Source organism: Cucurbita moschata, unplaced genomic scaffold, assembly GCF_002738365.1.
Source record: "Cucurbita moschata cultivar Rifu unplaced genomic scaffold, Cmos_1.0 Cmo_Scf00007, whole genome shotgun sequence".
Taxonomy (NCBI): Eukaryota; Viridiplantae; Streptophyta; class Magnoliopsida; order Cucurbitales; family Cucurbitaceae; genus Cucurbita; species Cucurbita moschata.
The window spans coordinates 4,282,456-4,300,005 of record NW_019268523.1 but is presented as its reverse complement, the minus strand read 5'-3'; the positions used below and the strand labels follow the sequence as shown (position 1 = coordinate 4,300,005).

The following is a 17,550-nucleotide window of genomic DNA, read 5'->3' as shown; positions in this document are numbered from 1 at the left end:
TTTTTTTTTTTTTTTTTTTTTTTTTTTTTTTTTTTTTTTTTTTTTTTTTTCTTCTCTTACATTCTCCCAGAAATTTCTCTCTCTATAATCCTCCGCTTCTGTCTCTCTCAACGGCTTCATTTTGAATTTTTTCTGCGTCTTTGAGCTGGAAGACCCTTCGCTTTTTTGGCGTTCGTATTTCTCCGATGCGGTAGTTGAGTTTCTACTTTCGCCCCCACCAAGAACGTTACTCTTTTTGAGGGTTTCCGTGCTTTTCAATCACTGTTTCGTCGCGATTTTAGGTATAATTCCTGCTTTTTTTCGTTCTTTCTTTGTTTTCCTTCGATTTTAATTTTTCTTGTTCTCCGATTATGATGATTTTCTTCCCTTGGACGAGATTTGATGGAATGTGAAGTCTCTGGAAACGTTCCTAACCTGTTTAAATCTTAGATCCATTGTGGAGTTTCTTTGAATTTGAGGGTGGAGTTTTCGATTCTTTTTGTTGTTCTTTAAATAGCTCTGTTCAGATTTCTTGATTTCATATTCTTCAGGGGAAGGGAATTCCATTGTTTCGTTTCATGACGTGCAAATTTATGGATTCCATTAATAAAATACTGATTTCAACCTCGGATTCCTTTTTTTGGAATTCTCTTGATACAGAGTCTGTTTGTTTTGCATGTTATCTGTTGTACTCTTAATGACAGTTCTGAATTCAATTTTTTTAAAAGGAAAGATTGATTCTGTATCAAATTTTGTGCGTATGTTCAGGTGGAGGTATAAAACTGGCCTTGTAAGGATGGCATCTGGAGGTCCTTATTTTGATGATTTGCGGAGCAAACCAGAGGTTATTGATCCTCCCCAGAATGAAGATATGATGGACATCAGGGAAACTGTGGACGATCCAGCTCAAAATGAACTTAAACCGAACGTTGCTGTTTCGAGCAGCGTTCGCGATCTCTTGGAATGCCCGGTGTGTTTGAATGCAATGTACCCTCCAATACATCAGGTTTGGTTATGAATTGCTTAGTTCATCTTTATGTGATGTGGTTAACTTTGCAGATTCTATGATTATGGAGGTTTGTTTTTAGTGTTTAACCAAAAAGAAGAAGGATTATAGTTAGAATGAGCTGAGTGAAATGCTTCCTTTTGGAATCTATTATCAATTCTTGTACATTTTGGTCTCTCAAAGTTTTATACCTTTCAAAAGGGATGTGCTTAAGCTTACGGGTGATAGCATTTTCTTTAATGGTGTTCTTTTTTGTTTCTGTAGTGTTCAAATGGTCACACACTGTGTTCTGGTTGCAAGCCTCGGGTGCACAATCGCTGCCCGACGTGCAGGCACGAACTTGGGAATATAAGATGTCTTGCATTGGAGAAGGTGGCTGCATCTCTAGAACTTCCATGTAAATATCAGAGCTATGGCTGCATTGGCATATATCCATATTACAGCAAGGTCAAACATGAATCCCAATGTGTTTATAGACCTTATAGCTGTCCATATGCTGGATCGGAATGTTCAGTCGTCGGTGATATACCCTATTTGGTGGCTCACCTGAAAGATGATCATAAAGTAGACATGCACAGTGGAAGCACATTCAACCATCGATACGTAAAATCGAACCCTCAAGAAGTTGAAAACGCTACGTGGATGCTAACGGTAATTTTCCACGCAGACCATACCGTCCACTCTGTTCCTTACTGTATTGGGCAGGAAAATCGCATTGGCATATCTTATGCATATTTTGAGCCATTAAATTCATGTTAGATGCATAAATTTTAGTGATTTAACATTGGCATGAAACCATGCACTTCTTTCGAATTCTTCTGTTAATGGAACTGGGAAATTGAGCATAAGAGATGCTCAATTTGATTTTGCTGTCATATATCAGAAAGTGTACTCCCCTGTAGATTAGACTATTTCTGAAATATTTCTTATTGTTTAGAGCTCGGAGTACCTAAGTAACAGGTATTTGAGTTAGGCTTGTAACCCTGAATAGCTATGCTCGTCTCCTATAAGACTAGATATCCTAAGTAGGTGTAGCCACTTTACTGCATTTGTGGTGACAAATATTTCTTATTGTTTAGAGCTCGGAGTACTTAAGTAACAGGTATTGAGTTAAGTTTGTAACCCCGAGTAGCTATGCTCGTATCCTATGAGACTAGATATCCTGAGTAGGTGTAGCCACTTTAACTGCATTTGTGGTGACAACAATCTCACACCGACCACGTGGAAGAGATTTTGCTAGTTCAGAAATCTAGGGTCCTCATTGTACTATCATTCTGCAAACCTATAGCTTATATTTAGCTTTGAATTCTTGATTGTGGGATGACTCTGATTTAGAATTTTAAAACTCAGGTTTTCAGTTGCTTTGGTCAATACTTTTGCCTGCATTTCGAAGCTTTCCAGCTAGGGATGGCGCCAGTATACATAGCCTTTTTGCGGTTCATGGGGGACGATAACGATGCAAAGAACTACAGCTATAGACTCGAGGTGGGTGGAAATGGGAGGAAGATGGTATGGCAAGGGGTGCCCAGAAGCATCAGGGACAGCCATCGGAAAGTTCGGGACAGTTTCGATGGGCTCATTATCCAACGCAACATGGCTCTTTTCTTCTCTGGTGGCGATCGGAAGGAACTAAAGCTTAGGGTGACTGGTAGAATTTGGAAAGAACAGTGATACTTCAAATCTTGGCGAGTGGTCGGTCGGTTGGTTCGTTTTTGTAGAGTAAATGAGGCTTTCTAATCATGTGTTTCTGTTTCTAATTAAGATGCAAACACTTCTTGCTCTTACATGAAACCATGATTTAGAAGAACTTCCCCTCCATTGATGATTATCAATGAAGAACTGAACTTACTCATATTTCCCTGTTGAGTATTAGCGGTATCAGTTATTACCCCATTGCTCCTGTTCAGTCATTGGATCCAGTTTATAAAATTTATGAAAATAATGATTATATGGTTAAATTTGTAAATGACAGGACATTTCATGCTGCCTGCTCAGATGTTTCAAAGACAACACTTGGGAAGAACAGGTTCGATTCCTTGAACTTTTTTTGAAGTGTGCGTGCACAAGTTCTCTTTCGAGTAGTTCGTGTGAATGTACGCAACATGTTCGTAGAATTAATGTGGAGTTGAGTTTCATATGATAGTACAGACTACACATTGTCACTTAACAATGCATAAACTGAAAAACCACAAGTTCTAGAACTGAATTAGGTTAAAACTGGCTTTCATTGGGTACACGAGATGTTATCAGAGCTAATTGGATATCTGTTCTAAGTAGAGTCTTAAGCCAAATATGCATCTCATCCTTGCAGATGATACTCCCAGGCTGCATCCTCTGTTCTAGACAACCCGCACAACATTATTTCCTAAATTCAAGTTAAATTTAGGTGGTCTTAGCTAAATATGCATCCCATCCCTGCAGACGATACTCCCGTGCTGCATCGGCAGGATTTGCTGCCTTTATTATCCCGCGCCCGACTATTATGATATCACTTCCTCTGTCATGGATAACCTGCACAACATTGTTTTCCAAATTCAAGTTACATTATGCTCATGTGCCAATTGATTTGTTTGGATACTCCTAGGATTTTATTATCTTAAGTAAGTGAATATTTTGGGATTTGAACTCATTCCTTCAAAGTACAGTTAGAAATCAACATGCATGATAATCTCTCTTTTTAATCATACGAATAACAAAACGAAAACAAGAAAGAACAATACTTCTCTATATCAACAACCAATTCGAATAAAGAAAGATTAAAAAAGATAAAGTCCAACAACCAATTCGAGTAATTGATAAGAAACAGAAGACGAGAAGAAAATATTGGATAGAACTTACAGAATATGGGGTATTGTATTGCTGTCCAAGATTGTCACCACCCTTGACCATTTGGACTCCAGGGGTGGCATGAATGAATGTAGGATTTCCAGGCGCACCTGGCCAGGATGCTGGATTAACAGAAATGAAGCCAATGACGAAATCAGAATGCTCTTCTGCAATTCTAACGGCTGTGGATGTGTAGTCTCCTGTGGCAAGATTTCCAGCTGAGCTCATTTCAGCTAGCAGTAAAAGACCCCTACCTCGAGGCAACCCCTACGCCATCCAGAAAGATAAATACATTTAGGAAATGTAATATGAGATCCCACATCGGTTAGTGAGGAGAACGAAACATCCCTTATAAGGGTGTGGAAACCTCTTCCTAGTAGACGCGTTTTAAAAACCTTGAGGGGAAGCCCAAAGAAGACAATATCTACTAGCGGTGGGCTTGGAGCGTTACATGTGTATCAAAGAAAGCTTCATTTGTCTAGAAGAATACTTTTAGCAAATAGTAGTTTCAGATGAAAAAAGCACAAGAATTTCATCTCAAAAACCATTTTAATACCCTTTAAGAGTTTCTTTGGATTGAAGTTATGAAACGGGCTTAAACGATCTTTAGAGTGTTGGTGCATACCTTTAATTTCAATCCATCTACAATTCCAGGACCAGAAATAATGTGGGCATTGACTATATCTGCCCAGTCTAATATATGAAAAATACCTCTGCATTTGCAAACACAAAATTTCAGGAACTCCCGGGGGATTGCTGGAAAGTAAAAGAAAATGTAAATAAGAGACGGAAATGTTGAGAGGCCCACCCTTCATACTGCATTGTTACTGTATTTCCAATGTCTGCAAACTTGCGGTCTTCAAAGATTAAGAAGTTGTGTTTCTTAGCAATCTGCATTGCAGTGAGTTGTTGTAAGCTATCATGCCAAAACACAAATTCAGATAAGAAATAGCAAAAAAAAACAATAGACAAGAACTACAAGAAAGAGCTTAGATTGTTGTTGAGATAGGAGACAAAAGAATAGACAGATTTCACTTCGAATCATGGACATTATGTCTAACCGTAGCCTGCACCTCCCTCAAAAAGGGCACCACATATGAGGAAATTAACCGTGAGGCATCAATACAATCCAGCTTGATATCATAATGTTGGTATTGGCAATCTAGAACTAATGAAATGCTGGTAATGTGAAAACAGAGTGCCAACTAAACAAGTTCACAAGTTAACGATACTATGTACAGTCTAAGTCTGTTGCTAGTAGATATTGTCCATTTTGGCCCGTCACGTATCGCTGTCAGCCTCACGATTTTAAAACACATCTACTAGGGAGAAGTTTCCGCACCCTCTCCAACCGATGTGAGATCTCACAATCCACCCCCTTGGGGCCCAGCGTCCTCGCTGGCACACCGCCTGGTATCTGACTCTGATATCATTTGTAATAGACCAAGCTCACCATTAATAGATATTGTATGTTTTGGCCTATTACGGATCGTCATCAGCCTCACGATTTTAAAAGGCATCTACTAAGGAGAGGTTTCCACACCCTTATAAGAAATGCTTTGTTCCCTCTCCGATTAACGTGAGATCTCACGTATTCTTGTTATCATCAACCAAGGTATCTGGCCAGCAATACTACCGTATACAAACAAGCATTAACAACAAACCTGTGTCTATAATAAGTACAAAGAAAGAAAGATTCTGGAAGAAATATACCGAGCGAAGTTTGGAACCGAAGTCGGGGGTGAAATCTGGCAGTATATCCACATGAGTTTTCAGCAAGCAAATCTCTGGCCCAACCTGATTGACAAAAATGGTTTATACTTCAAACCCAATTCATTTTCATCTTTCTTTATGATTTCGTACATTGGTTTAATCTGGGTGTTAATGAGCAAAGCCTAGAAAATTCAGAAATTCTAGAATGCTCTTACTTTCTCAGCGATGTCGAGCAGCTCCGCGGCGGTGCCAACATCGGCCGCTACGCACAAATTGCTTTCCTTCTCGATCATCACCTCGAACAGCCTCTTTCCCATCGGATTCTTCGCCAACCTCGCTCTTTCTTGAAAGGAAATGGACTTAGCTCTAACAGGCTTCTCCACTTTCGGCACCGCAACCTTCCGATTCTCAACCAAGAATTTCCCCACCACCCCTTCCATTTCTTCTCCAACAATCCCCTTCTCCTTCAAGATCCTCACCACCTCGCTCAACTTAATCGTCGAATGCAATTTAATCCCATTCTCCTCCAAATTCTCTCGCCCACCCTGCTCTCTATCAAGCAACACAACCGCATCACTCACCTTCATCCCCGCCGCCCGCAGCGGCGCAGCAGTCTCCAAAACCGACGCACCGCTCGTCACCAAATCCTCAATAATCAAACATCGTTGATCCATTCGGTAACGACCTTCGATCGCTTTCGCAGTGCCATAATCCTTAATCTCCTTCCGGCGCATAACCATCGGAATATTGTTTAAAACGGAGATGCAAGTCGCAATAGGAAGAGCGGTGTAAGGAACACCGCAAACGAGGTCGTAGGAGGTAGATGAAGGAAGAGAAGAAATTAGGGTTTTGGAAATTCGAGTGAGCAGCGAAGGATAAGAAATAATAACGCGAAGATCAATGTATATTGGAGAGTTTATACCAGTCTTGAGCTTGAAGTTGCCGAACTTAACAGCAGAGATTTCGTGAAGTTGCAAAACTAAGGACTCCATCGCCGGAGAAACTGTTGCTGGTGACATTGCGTGGAGCTTCTGCGCCTGTATATCAATGGCGGACAGAGAGAAGCATTGATGAGGACGATAAGAAGGGATCAGCTTTTGGCTTGTATGGGATTTTGCCACTGGCTGTGCGAAATGAAATTTCAAATATATTTCCTTTTGGTCCCTTTTCTTTTCCATTTTATGCTTTTTGGAACTTTACAAATATAATATTTCCCCCCTCATCTTATGCTTATTACACATTTATTCCCCAATTTTTCCTTTTTTTTATATTTGCTCCTCAAAACTTTACAAAGTTTCCATTTAACTCTCGTTACGGTCATACATTCTTAACTGTGTGACATCATAATATTGACACGCTCATAACTAGTCTTGGGGGAACTCAAGCCCGTGTTGTTGGACTTTGAGTGAGGTTCTTCTTCGCCAACCGAACACAACTTGTGCGTAATTCAAGCTTCTTCGGTCGCACACGTTGCTCGTGCGTACATGTTCAATTGTCTGCGACTCTAACCGACTTGCATCTACATTAAGTCTAGTCATCCAACTCGACCTTGCATCTACTCTACGGCAAAGTCTCTCTCAACAATGCATCACAGTCGTCATCTTGGTTCAACAGGACCATGCATCATAATGTCATCCTATGTCTCGGAACAAATCGACCATCTTAGCTTGTTAAAACATGTCTATCGGGACTAACCCATGTATTTTATAATTTTTTTGAAGAGTAGAAAAAATATTGATGAGATATTTTAAGGTTCAATTGTATTTTTTGAAACATTATTAAAATCACAAAGATATTTTAAAAATAAATTATTAACGGTTTCCATTCAAAATTAAAGATATTTTTTTTAGTCGGTAGTTTTTATTTTATTTTATTATTTTATTATTTTTTATAAATATTTAATAATAATTTGAATTTATTTTTTTTGCTGCCTAAACTAACCCTCCGACCCTCTCTCATTCGTTATTACTTAAAAAGAAGATTGTTAATTATTTTATTTTGAAGCAATTAATTGTTAATTATTTTATTATGAACTAATTAAAAAAATATTAAATACCTGTTTGGAATCACTCAAATCACATCCATTTCATATAAACCATGAAACTACGTTCACCGGACGAAAACGGATGAATTTGTTTGGAAAATCATCGGACCATTTTATTTTCTCCCCAATTCAATTGGATTTTATTTTCTCTCCAATTCAATTCGATTTTGTTGCTAACCGACACAAAATTTTGAGCAATGAAAATCACGTTCTGATGATGACATTTGCTCTCTGATTTCCGTTTTTTCTCTGCATTTCTTCCACACAATTTCGTTGAAATCGGTTTTCGATAGTTCTTCGAAAATTTTCGTTTATGGATGGATTTCTTGCCTTTTGTATGCGCAATGATTTGCAGATTTTCATTTAAATGCATTGAACTATCGTCAGCGTCGCGCCTCCTCCGTTTCTAATCTCTTGTATGGTAAGCATCGATTGGTGTTTTTCATGTTGTTTGTTATGCGTATTTTGGTTTAAATTTGGCGCCGAAGTGTTTGGTTTTCGTTTTTGATTTGCTTGCTTGTGGATTTTGATTTTGTTTCGTGCAGAGAAGAAGCCAGGGCAGAATCATGTTAATCTAGGCTGTTCATTTCATTCGTCAATTTGTCAAACCTGTAAGAACACCTTTGATTTCCTATTCACTATGTTTATTATGCTCTCTCTCAAGTTTTAGATTACGACCTAGATCAATGGGGTCCAGTGGATGAGCTAAGAGCATGGCTGTTTTCAGATTGCTCCATTATTTCATGATTTGTGTGCACGTTATTTGAGGCTGAAGATGTCAACCCAGCACCAGAATGCGGATTCTAATGCCGTTTCAGGTATTTTTCATCTCTGCAAATGATTGTTCATTGCAATAGCCCAAGATTTGTTCGTGTTTGTGTTCGTGTTGATTAATTGTGGGAGAGAGGAATTGAAGGGATGGAATTCTTGTGATATTAGAATGAAAAATTCACTTGACTAGCTTGGTGGAAGTTCTACTGTTACCCAAGACTGGAAGAAAACTTTGAGGCTAAAGATTTGAATATTAATTCTAAGTAGAGCAGTGAATTATCCAATAGGAAGTTAAGGGACCTTACAGAAGCTAAATGGCCAGTTTGGCGGGTTTGATAGTGTTGATTAAGTTAACTACTGATTAATTGGATTTCTCTTCCTTTGAAAAGTGCAGCTGCTTCTACTTGGCCATCAGTCTGTAAGGATTTTTGTATTTTTCCTCTAGGTCTTATTATTTTGAATTAGAGCTCCTTTTTGTATAGTTAGCTTTGAGGCTTCTTTTGTTGGGTTGTCTTTTTGTGCCATCTCGCTTGTTTCTGTGTTCTTTCATTTTTTCCAATGATAGTTATTGGGAAGCTTTAGATGCATTTATTAGAAGCTTTTGAATGCTCTAGATCATATTGACCCATTCCATCCAAACAATACATGCTTCATAGTCGAGATGAATAAAAATCAGATGCTATTTAAAGTGTGTTGATAGGTTTCCAAGTTTATGTTTGATGGAAGGTTTTCGATTTTCTAGATGCCCCTTGGAGGTTATGTTGTAAGTGGAACAATGTATCACTACAGATAGAACTGGTTTTTCGATTAAATATGGATTATCGACTATAGAAAAAAAAAATTGGAGTATGGGCTATCATAATTGAGGTGGAGGCTGGGTGGAGAGAGATCTAGGATGAATGTGAGATCGACACTTAATTATTTGAAATGTGGTATCCTTTCGACCATTGTAATCTCTCCTATGAGCTAGATAATTTATATTTCCAGCTGATAGTTATTAAACCTTGATCTTGGATATTACAAAATCAATTCATTGAAAACTTCGTTCATATACTTCCTTTTATGAGAGTATGCATGATGATTGACAATATAATAAACACATTTTGTAGTAGGTAACATGAACACCAACAGTTAAAGACATTTATTTCTTTCTATGAGGTCGGAGATTCAAATTCCTACTCCAAAGCTTTTTGATTTTTTATTGAGATGATACATTATGATGATGTGTTATATAATTGATCTTCCCCCACTCAAGGTTAAGAACTGTTTGGGCACATTAAGTTTCTTATGGATCCAGATCAACTACTTTGATTTGAAGACAGTTGTCCCATTTGATTATGTTTTGGAAGGGTCTTACTTTAGGATTGAAATGAATTATCCATCTGGTCTTGTGTGTTTTTTTCTTTTTGTTGTGGAGACTGGAAATAAGGGTGTATAGATAATCGTCACAGACTTATAGGATTTACACTTACTACTACATGAGTAAACACACATTATTTATCATTTGTTCAAACAGACTGTTGGGACCTGTTCTCTGTTATCTATAATATTGGGTTACTACACATATAGCTTAAAAAAAGTGGGCATGTATCTGTTGTCACTGACCTATGAAGAGCTCAGCTCGTGCACCTTCATTACATTGAAATCTCCTTGACACGATTCAAATGTGCCAGGCGCTTCTCTCTTTGATCTCCTGTTTCCAGATTCAGAAATGCCAGGCTGGGACTGCAGTCGAACGCTGTCTGGTATTACATCTTCATCTCTCAATATCTTTGTAATTGCAATAGCACTTATTAAGGAATATTTTTGAAAGAAGATGGAGCCAACTCCTGGAGGAAGTGTTAAATGTCGGAAATGCAATGTTTTGTCAACCTGTTGAGTCGATGACAAGTTTTCCTAAAGAAACTCAACCTCAGGAGATTAGTTAATTACTGAGTTTGGAATCTTTTTTAACTTCAGTATATGATCTTTTACTGTAGCTTGGGTAACATCAGAATGCTTAGTTTAGCTGTCAGATCTTTCACTCTTTTTCATTTCTTCAATTCTCTATGATTTCTTGTATTCAGATGCAGAAACACAAAGCTGGAACTGGAAGAATGATCAACAGCTCTCTGGTATTATATCTTTATAACTGTAATAGCACTTATTAATATTGTAGAAAGTAGATGGAGCTAAATGCTATAAAAGGTTTTATTGTAGCAGATGTAAAGTCTAGTCAACCTGCTGATTCTTTGACCATTAATGTCTTCCATTCTGAAAAAGTACTGACATGAGATTACTTAAATGTGAAATAGGGATCATTCTTAACTCTAGAAATAATCTTTTACTGTAGTTTGGGTAACATCAGAATATTCAGTTTAGCTGTCAGAAATTTCACTCTTCAAGGCTTCCAATGGGCTGCTGTGATTAAACTTTTGGACGACCATACTCCAGCTGACAACCTTGATTGTCTGTGCTGCCAGCAGGAAGCACCTTTTTTGCCTTACTTTTTTCTCCCATTCCATTTGATGCAGTACTCTTGAAGTTCCCTAATTTTTTCCCAGTGGGGGAAGATAAGGGCGGCCTGTGGGACAAAGTTAGTGGTATGAGGGAAGTCAAGGCTCATAGTGTGTGAATCCACAAAAGACCTTTAATCTTAGGGGCGCAGGTGTGCTACAACGAGAACTTTAAAGTCAACTGAAAATTGTATGTATGCTACTAGAGCATGATGCCTACCAAACATGATTTTTTTTTTTTTAAGAAACAGAGTTTTCATTGAGAGAAATGAAAAAGTATACAAGGGCATACAAAAAGATACACAGTCAAACAAAGGTCCAGCAAAAGGAGCCCAACAAACTATAATAAGGGAACTCCAATCTAAAAGAATGAAAGGTAGAGCTGAGTTAAGGCGTAGGCACAATGGTGATGACTTCCAAGCATGATCATAGGACTAGCTTTCTAGAGCTAAGTTAAGGCATGCGTTGTTTCTATTGTGCAACTTTTGGTTTCCACTTATGATTTGGGATGTAGTGGATACTTCTAAAGAAAGTGCTAAAATGCCATCCTGCATAAGAACCCCGTTTTTAAGGGCTTCTTTTCCAGCTTAAGAAAGAGATAGAAGAAAACTTTTCTTCTTTCATTTGAATGTCTCCGTCTTGTGTCAAAATGTTTTTGTTCCTGTCATACTCCCAACCTCTTGTGTCCTACCAGTATCCTTTTATCTCAAAAAAAAGGCCCTCTTTATGGGTGCTACAGATAGCTATAGAGGTAGTCTGGAAGAAGGGTTCGGAAAACACTTTCTACTTTTTTTTTAATAGAAAAACAGTTTTTGATAAATTTTTTCAAGATAATTTTTAAAAATAGTTTTAAGATAGTAGAAAATGAACACAGTATATTTTTTTGCATGTATTTTCTCTAGTACTTTTTTAGATAACTGTTTATATATGATCATCATGTCTTCCAAAGTAAAACTTGATTAAATGTGATTAAAGTTCACACGCCAAAGTACATTGTTCTTTATTCTATTTGATTATGTTCAGCTTGCAGGGTAAGAATTCTCTTCTTAAGACGAGGCAATCTTTCTCTTTTCCCTCTTCCTGTTAGTAATCGCTTTAGCAAGATTCTTCACTGGGGTTGACGAGGGTCGATTAAGGGGTTAACTATTGGTCAAAATAGGATTTGTGTCCATTTGCATCTTGTTGATGACACTTTTTAGATTCCTCACAAATATCAAATGATAGCAACCTTCTCAATTTGGCTTCAGTTTTCCTTTCCTTTTAACTTTTTTTGTGGCTTCCAGTTCCCACATTCTATACTGATCACTCTCTTAGTTTCACGATAGAGACAGGTCAACTCAGTCTTGCTGTATGTTATAAACCAATAGAACCCAAATTTTAAGGTCTTGTACCTGATATTGGTTTTAGTTATATTTTTGTTCAGATTAAGTATGAGAATATTTTGTTTCTCCAATTCTATTTGCTGTTGCATACACGTGTTTCTACTTTCTCGAGTGTTGCATCAATTTCTCATTGATAACAATAATGTGTTATTTTTATGTTCTTTTGGAACATGAGGTGTGTTTCTATTAGTCTTATGTATTCTCCTGACATAGTAGAAGAAGCTATGTGAACTATATTCATTTGTGTTACCTTCAATCAGGACCCCAGAAAAGATTGGAAGATCTCTTGTGTCAGCCTGGTAACAACTTGTGTGCAGATTGCGGATCACCGGATCCAAAATGGGTGTAAGTCTAAGTGTTTTGTTTAATTTTTCGTTCGTACAAGTTCTTTAAGTCCTGATTAAGTTGTAATGTGGCGTGTGGGAAATGTGATGAAAATTTTAAAAGCTCAATGCCATTGAATTGTTCAAGGGAGAGATCCATTCCTTGGACTCAAATTTCTTCTGACATTGTATAAATTACAAAAGGATCAATTACTTTTAACACTTTTGGTGTCTTAGGTGGTTTCAACTTTATACAAAATGTAACATCTCTTACCTTTGATATACACTAAAACTTCTCAACATATATATTCAATATTCAGAGTTTAGTATTTTGTTCTTAACCTCTGGTTTATGGATGCAGATCGTTAAATTTGGGAGTGTTTATCTGTATAAAGTGTTCTGGAGTACACAGAAGTCTAGGAGTTCATATCTCTAAGGTTTCTCCTTTTCTTTTTCCTTCTCTTCTTATGGCATTTTTATAATCCTAATAGCAAACACTTAAGGTACGTCTTGACCGTGCTGCTTGATGACGTGATAGTTTTGGATATGCTTTTCATGATAGAAAATTTTATAAAGAACATTGTCAAAGAGTCTGATATTTCAGAATCACAATCCAAATAATAGATAGCACTTGATCTTTTAAAACTCATCATCAACCCTCAAAATACTTTGAAACAGTGCACCCAAATGAATGAAAGTTAGATATGGACGATCACATTGACTCCTTTGAGTGTAATATTGCTCTAAATTTTCAATACTCGAATAGTTCGTGTTCGGGCTTTAAGAAATCAGTATAATTTCTGTCGAGGACAACTCTCTGGTGGAAAATCATGGATGAACCCTAAGAGAGGCTCTTGATGACAAGAGATTGGGATACTCAGAGGAACCCTATAAAGTCTTGGTTTTAAGCCCCAGGTGGAGACCTTAATTTAAAACCTTTGCTATCTCTAGAAGTTGGCCTTGGAATGTACAAACTCCTGAGATTAGTAGGGGTAATCCATGAGCATGATGCAAAGACTTGTTTCAGTAGTAATTATAAATTTGGCTAAGAATTCAAGTTTCCTTACCAAAAACCAAGAACCAAATAGCAGGTCTGCAAACTATTTACTGTTATCATATTGACTTCGAATCTCATTCTTGAATGCTCGTATCTCATGCAATGCATTTTGTGAACTAAATTTATCAACAATAAATGTCAGGTTTTCTCAGTGAAACTAGATAATTGGACAGACGAACAAGTCGATACTTTGATGAGCATCGGTGGAAACACAGATGTAAACATGAAGTATGAAGCTTGCATCACCGATGGGCACATAAAACCGAAACCAGATTCCTGTATAGAGGAGCGCCACGACTTTATAAGGTATCACAAGTGTATGTTATTTCATGTATGGAGGAAATCAAATTATTGAGGATATTCTATTAAAGAATCACATTTTCTGTAAATTTAGGAGAAAGTATGAACTGCTGCAATTTTATAACGCCAGCAGTCAAAATTCTAGTGATAACAACTTATTGAATAAAAGCAGTTCATCATGCTCCCTAAGTAACACCCCAAGCAACAATGGTACCAACGACAAAAGGCCATATGAGAAACAACCTACTAGGTATCGCATTGGGCATGTATTTCGTACCAGCCGGATAATTAGAAGAGATAGTGAGCAGAAAACTTTAGACAAGAGAGGCCCTTCAGTCTCCAGACAAACATCGGTAATAACTGTTCTTTCTATTTTGCGTTTTGATTATGGATTTTTCTTATCAATAATTTCCTTCAGCTTTTAAGTTGTGTGTGGAGTGCGGAAGAGAATTACAAATTCCACTTTGTTTTGAAATTTTTGGTTGCTACCATTCTCTCCCAATTATAAACATTTGAAACTAACAAAATAGGGATCATTTGATACAATGGAGCCGCATAAATTTGTGTTTTAAGTTATGGACAACACATTCAAGAGGATGGCACTGAAAAAGCGCATCATTTCTACTGAGTTCAGCATGGTCTGATTAGCCAAAAATTAGTCTTGTCTCTCGATATAAATGCGTACCATGGCACCTTCTCCATCTATGAAAAGTTGAAAAATGAAAGCTGGAACTTTGATCTAGCAGTCAAATTTATGTTCGGGACTAGAGAATGAAATCCAAAAGCAAGTGTTGTGGCTTGAATTTTTTGTTTGATATGGATATTGCATCTTCTTACTTCAGATGTAATGTTTGTAGGCAGGTATGGTTGAATTTGTTGGCTTGGTCAAGGTTAATGTGGTTAGAGGCACAAACCTAGCTGTCCGAGACGTGGTGACCAGCGACCCCTATGTAATTCTCATGTTGGGTCAACAAGTGAGCCTCTCTCTTACATTACTTTGGTCCACATTTAGGGTGAAGATTGGTATCAGCTACTTTGCTATTTGGTAATGACTTCTATTGTCGTATATTGCAGTCAGTGAAGACTCGTGTTATTAAGAGCAACCTTAACCCAGTTTGGAACGAGAGATTAATGTTGTCAATTCCCGAGAATATCCCTCCATTAAAAGTGGTAAGCATCGAACATATCTTTTCAAATGTTAAAACATCAGAGAAGGAAATCATGAATTCAATATGCATACGCATTTAAGCGTCTGATTGTATTAGATCATTTACAGTGAGTAGTATACCAAATAATGATTTCTGCAGCTTCGTTAACGCATCGCTTGTATCATCCATCGTGTTCTTAGGCTTTAAATTCTATAATGTTCATCAAGGAGCCTCTTGTATGATCCTATGTTCTTAAGCTTTTGACTGTTTTAGATCATTTCCTCTTAGTAAGATACCAAAAGATGATTTCTACAGCTCGTCTATGATAAGGACACATTTTCAACTGATGACTTCATGGGTGAGGCTGAAATCGACATTCAACCATTGGTCGCTGCGACCAAGGCGTATGAGAAGTCCACAATTGATGAATCAATGCAGCTGGGAAAATGGATGGCGAGTACCGACAATACCTTGGTAAAAGATGGGGTCATTAACCTTGTAGATGGAAAGGTCAGACAGGATATTTCTCTAAGATTGCAGAATGTGGAGAAAGGTGTCCTTGAGATTGAGCTAGAATGCATTCCTCTCACACAATAGATGGCTGCTGATCCAAAAGCACAAGATTTGGAAATTACTTTGTTCGCTATGATGGAAGAACCTTCAATCCAATCCCAATCAAATGAGTTTAGCAAAAACAACCTGTTGTATATAATTGATATGTAATGTGTAAATAAAAAAGAGTGGTGGAATATATATGCTTAGATTAATCTACCCTTGTTTGTTTCCGCTGTGTTTATTGGTCCTTTCTTTGTTTGGAAATTGAGGTCATTTATTATGGTTGAAAGAGGATCTTGCACTGCAATATTTAGGTAAATCTAAACCTTCGTACGGTTATATATAGCTCAGCACTAATTGACATCTACTGATTTTGATTTTGAGGTCAAGTTAAAATTCGCTGAAATTTTGCAGGCATCAGGATTGTCCGTGTAAGATCTGATCTGTTCATTCCAAGGTCATCTTTCATGATAGGAAGTAGAACAATACCGATGAGTTCATCAACAACATCTTCATGAATTCTATTTTGATCCTAAAAGCACAACAATCAAGATCTACAATGATATTCAATTCAAACAATTGATGAAGTATAGTCAATTGATGTTAGTCGATGCTTAGCTAAACTAACTACTGCCTTAGCCCTGCCAAGTGAAATAGGATATACACCTAAAAATGGTTCTCAAGTCCTCATATATTGGAATGTGAGTCAAGCATGGCACAAATGATGAACATTCATTCCTATGTTTGGAAAAGAACAAAATCCATGTTCAATTATAAGAGTGCATTTACCTGGCTGTTTTTCCAATCACTAGACAATGTTCTTCAAAGATCTGTGAATTGCAGCTCCGTCGGTGAAACAGGGCTGAAAAAATGCCAACTCGAATCATGGAAAGCACCAAAATAATCATCTGAAAGTGTCTTGATTTTGATCTCGCGTGTGAACTTTCTTGAGGCTAAAATGTACTTTGCTGAATCAACAACGGGTGAGCTCTTGAATTCAGATACAAACTGTTCATAGATCTCAAAGCTATTTCCAAACAGCACAACGTGATTCAACAGCTCCACCGTCCAATTTTCCTGTAAAAGATTGTCGTACAGCTCTGCCTCGCAATGGGGCATAAAGAACAATGTTGCCTTCTGCGCACATCGCCGTCCTTCCTCATTTACTGATAGAACGGAACAACCAAAGGATTCCATTACCCGACATTCAGTTGCAGAAAGAATTGGATCGAACACCTCCAAACTTCCAATCCAACTAAATTTTCTCTTCAACAAGATTGCAAGACTGAGCTGCAATCGAGGATTTTCGTAATTCTCTATGCTTCCAACGCCATAGATTACCATCTCCATCTTTGATTCCGAGGCCAAAACCCTATTTAAGGATTCCAAGACTGGCGTCGTTCCAAGCTCGTCAATAAGAGTTCGATAAAATTGGGAGCTCTCAACTTTCTTAATACAGATTTCCATCTTCTGCAACAGTTTCGATTCTCTGATTGCATCATTAGCCTGATCAGTGGGAGACCAAGTCCGCTGATCTTCTCGATTTCTGAGCTTCGGAAAAGTTTTCCTCTGCCTGCCGCGACGAGGTAGAACAACTGTCCAGTCGCCATTATTTGACTGATCCGGAACCGCGAGAGTTTTTGCCGACGCTGCCATCCGTCAAGAGATAATCGTCCAGTCCTGATTACAGCTTCTCTTTTCTAACCAAGAATCTTCCGAAAGCAGAAAATTCTGCATTAAATATATAAAAAAAAATCCAGCACATCAAAATCGTGAATGAACTCATTCTACTGCTGAAAGCGAGACAGTACGAACAAAATGAAATCAAGGAAATAGTGAACATTAAAGCTCAGATTCAGGGTGCATTAGCTTGGATTCAATCAAAAGATCGCCAAATTGAATCAATAGCACAAAACTGTATGTGGAAAGAAAAAAAAAAAAAAAAAAAAAA

The 17,550-nt window shown here is 37.6% G+C and overlaps 4 protein-coding genes across 14 annotated transcripts in view; 2 read left to right on the top strand and 2 right to left on the bottom strand.

Annotated features, from left to right (window-relative positions):
* The first annotated feature begins 56 nt into the window (after positions 1 to 56).
* Positions 57 to 2,878, top strand: LOC111445421 (E3 ubiquitin-protein ligase DIS1-like). Of its 4 annotated transcripts, none has more exons than XM_023083778.1 (4): positions 57 to 281; positions 748 to 985; positions 1,250 to 1,636; positions 2,336 to 2,656. In XM_023083778.1, the coding sequence occupies exons 2-4, from the start codon at positions 776 to 778 to the stop codon at positions 2,654 to 2,656; spliced, it is 918 nt and encodes a 305-aa protein (XP_022939546.1). In that variant the 5' UTR covers positions 57 to 281; positions 748 to 775. The 4 variants fall into 4 exon arrangements, with proteins under 4 accessions (XP_022939546.1, XP_022939547.1, XP_022939548.1 ...); XM_023083779.1 differs by lacking the exon at positions 57 to 281 and adding an exon at positions 326 to 459; XM_023083780.1 differs by lacking the exon at positions 57 to 281 and adding an exon at positions 345 to 393.
* Positions 2,879 to 2,998: 120 nt separating this feature from the next.
* On the bottom strand, positions 2,999 to 6,647 carry LOC111445420 (uridine 5'-monophosphate synthase-like). The gene is made up of 7 exons (XM_023083776.1): positions 5,740 to 6,647; positions 5,525 to 5,608; positions 4,620 to 4,702; positions 4,437 to 4,524; positions 3,824 to 4,078; positions 3,298 to 3,496; positions 2,999 to 3,236 (listed from the first exon to the last, which is right to left on the bottom strand). The coding sequence occupies exons 1-6, from the start codon at positions 6,541 to 6,543 to the stop codon at positions 3,368 to 3,370; spliced, it is 1,443 nt and encodes a 480-aa protein (XP_022939544.1). The 5' UTR covers positions 6,544 to 6,647; the 3' UTR covers positions 2,999 to 3,236; positions 3,298 to 3,367.
* A 951-nt stretch (positions 6,648 to 7,598) lies between these two features.
* Positions 7,599 to 15,838, top strand: LOC111445348 (probable ADP-ribosylation factor GTPase-activating protein AGD11). Of its 3 annotated transcripts, none has more exons than XM_023083678.1 (12): positions 7,599 to 7,989; positions 8,114 to 8,179; positions 8,296 to 8,386; positions 10,013 to 10,084; positions 10,406 to 10,453; positions 12,477 to 12,561; positions 12,901 to 12,976; positions 13,739 to 13,902; positions 13,991 to 14,249; positions 14,754 to 14,870; positions 14,971 to 15,066; positions 15,360 to 15,838. In XM_023083678.1, exons 3-12 carry the CDS (start codon positions 8,344 to 8,346, stop codon positions 15,639 to 15,641), a joined length of 1,242 nt encoding a protein of 413 aa, XP_022939446.1. In that variant the 5' UTR covers positions 7,599 to 7,989; positions 8,114 to 8,179; positions 8,296 to 8,343; the 3' UTR covers positions 15,642 to 15,838. The 3 variants fall into 3 exon arrangements, with proteins under 3 accessions (XP_022939446.1, XP_022939445.1, XP_022939447.1); XM_023083677.1 differs by having other exon boundaries at positions 8,251 to 8,386; XM_023083679.1 differs by lacking the exon at positions 8,114 to 8,179 and having other exon boundaries at positions 8,233 to 8,386.
* The window catches only part of LOC111445349 (protein SENSITIVITY TO RED LIGHT REDUCED 1), a 7,587-nt gene continuing 856 nt past the window's right edge, over positions 10,820 to 17,550 (bottom strand). Inside the window, exons 2-3 of one of the 6 annotated variants that reach the window (XM_023083682.1) lie at positions 16,389 to 17,330; positions 10,820 to 10,902 (exon numbers count right to left, since the gene is read on the bottom strand). In XM_023083682.1, the coding sequence (XP_022939450.1) occupies positions 16,422 to 17,255 (834 nt within the window). In that variant the 5' untranslated portion in view covers positions 17,256 to 17,330 and the 3' untranslated portion in view covers positions 10,820 to 10,902; positions 16,389 to 16,421. Of the gene's footprint in view, positions 10,903 to 13,628; positions 13,873 to 15,562; positions 15,646 to 16,143; positions 17,331 to 17,463; positions 17,532 to 17,550 lie in introns of those variants that run through there. The other 5 variants (XM_023083681.1, XM_023083683.1, XM_023083684.1 and 2 more) reach the window with 5 other exon arrangements.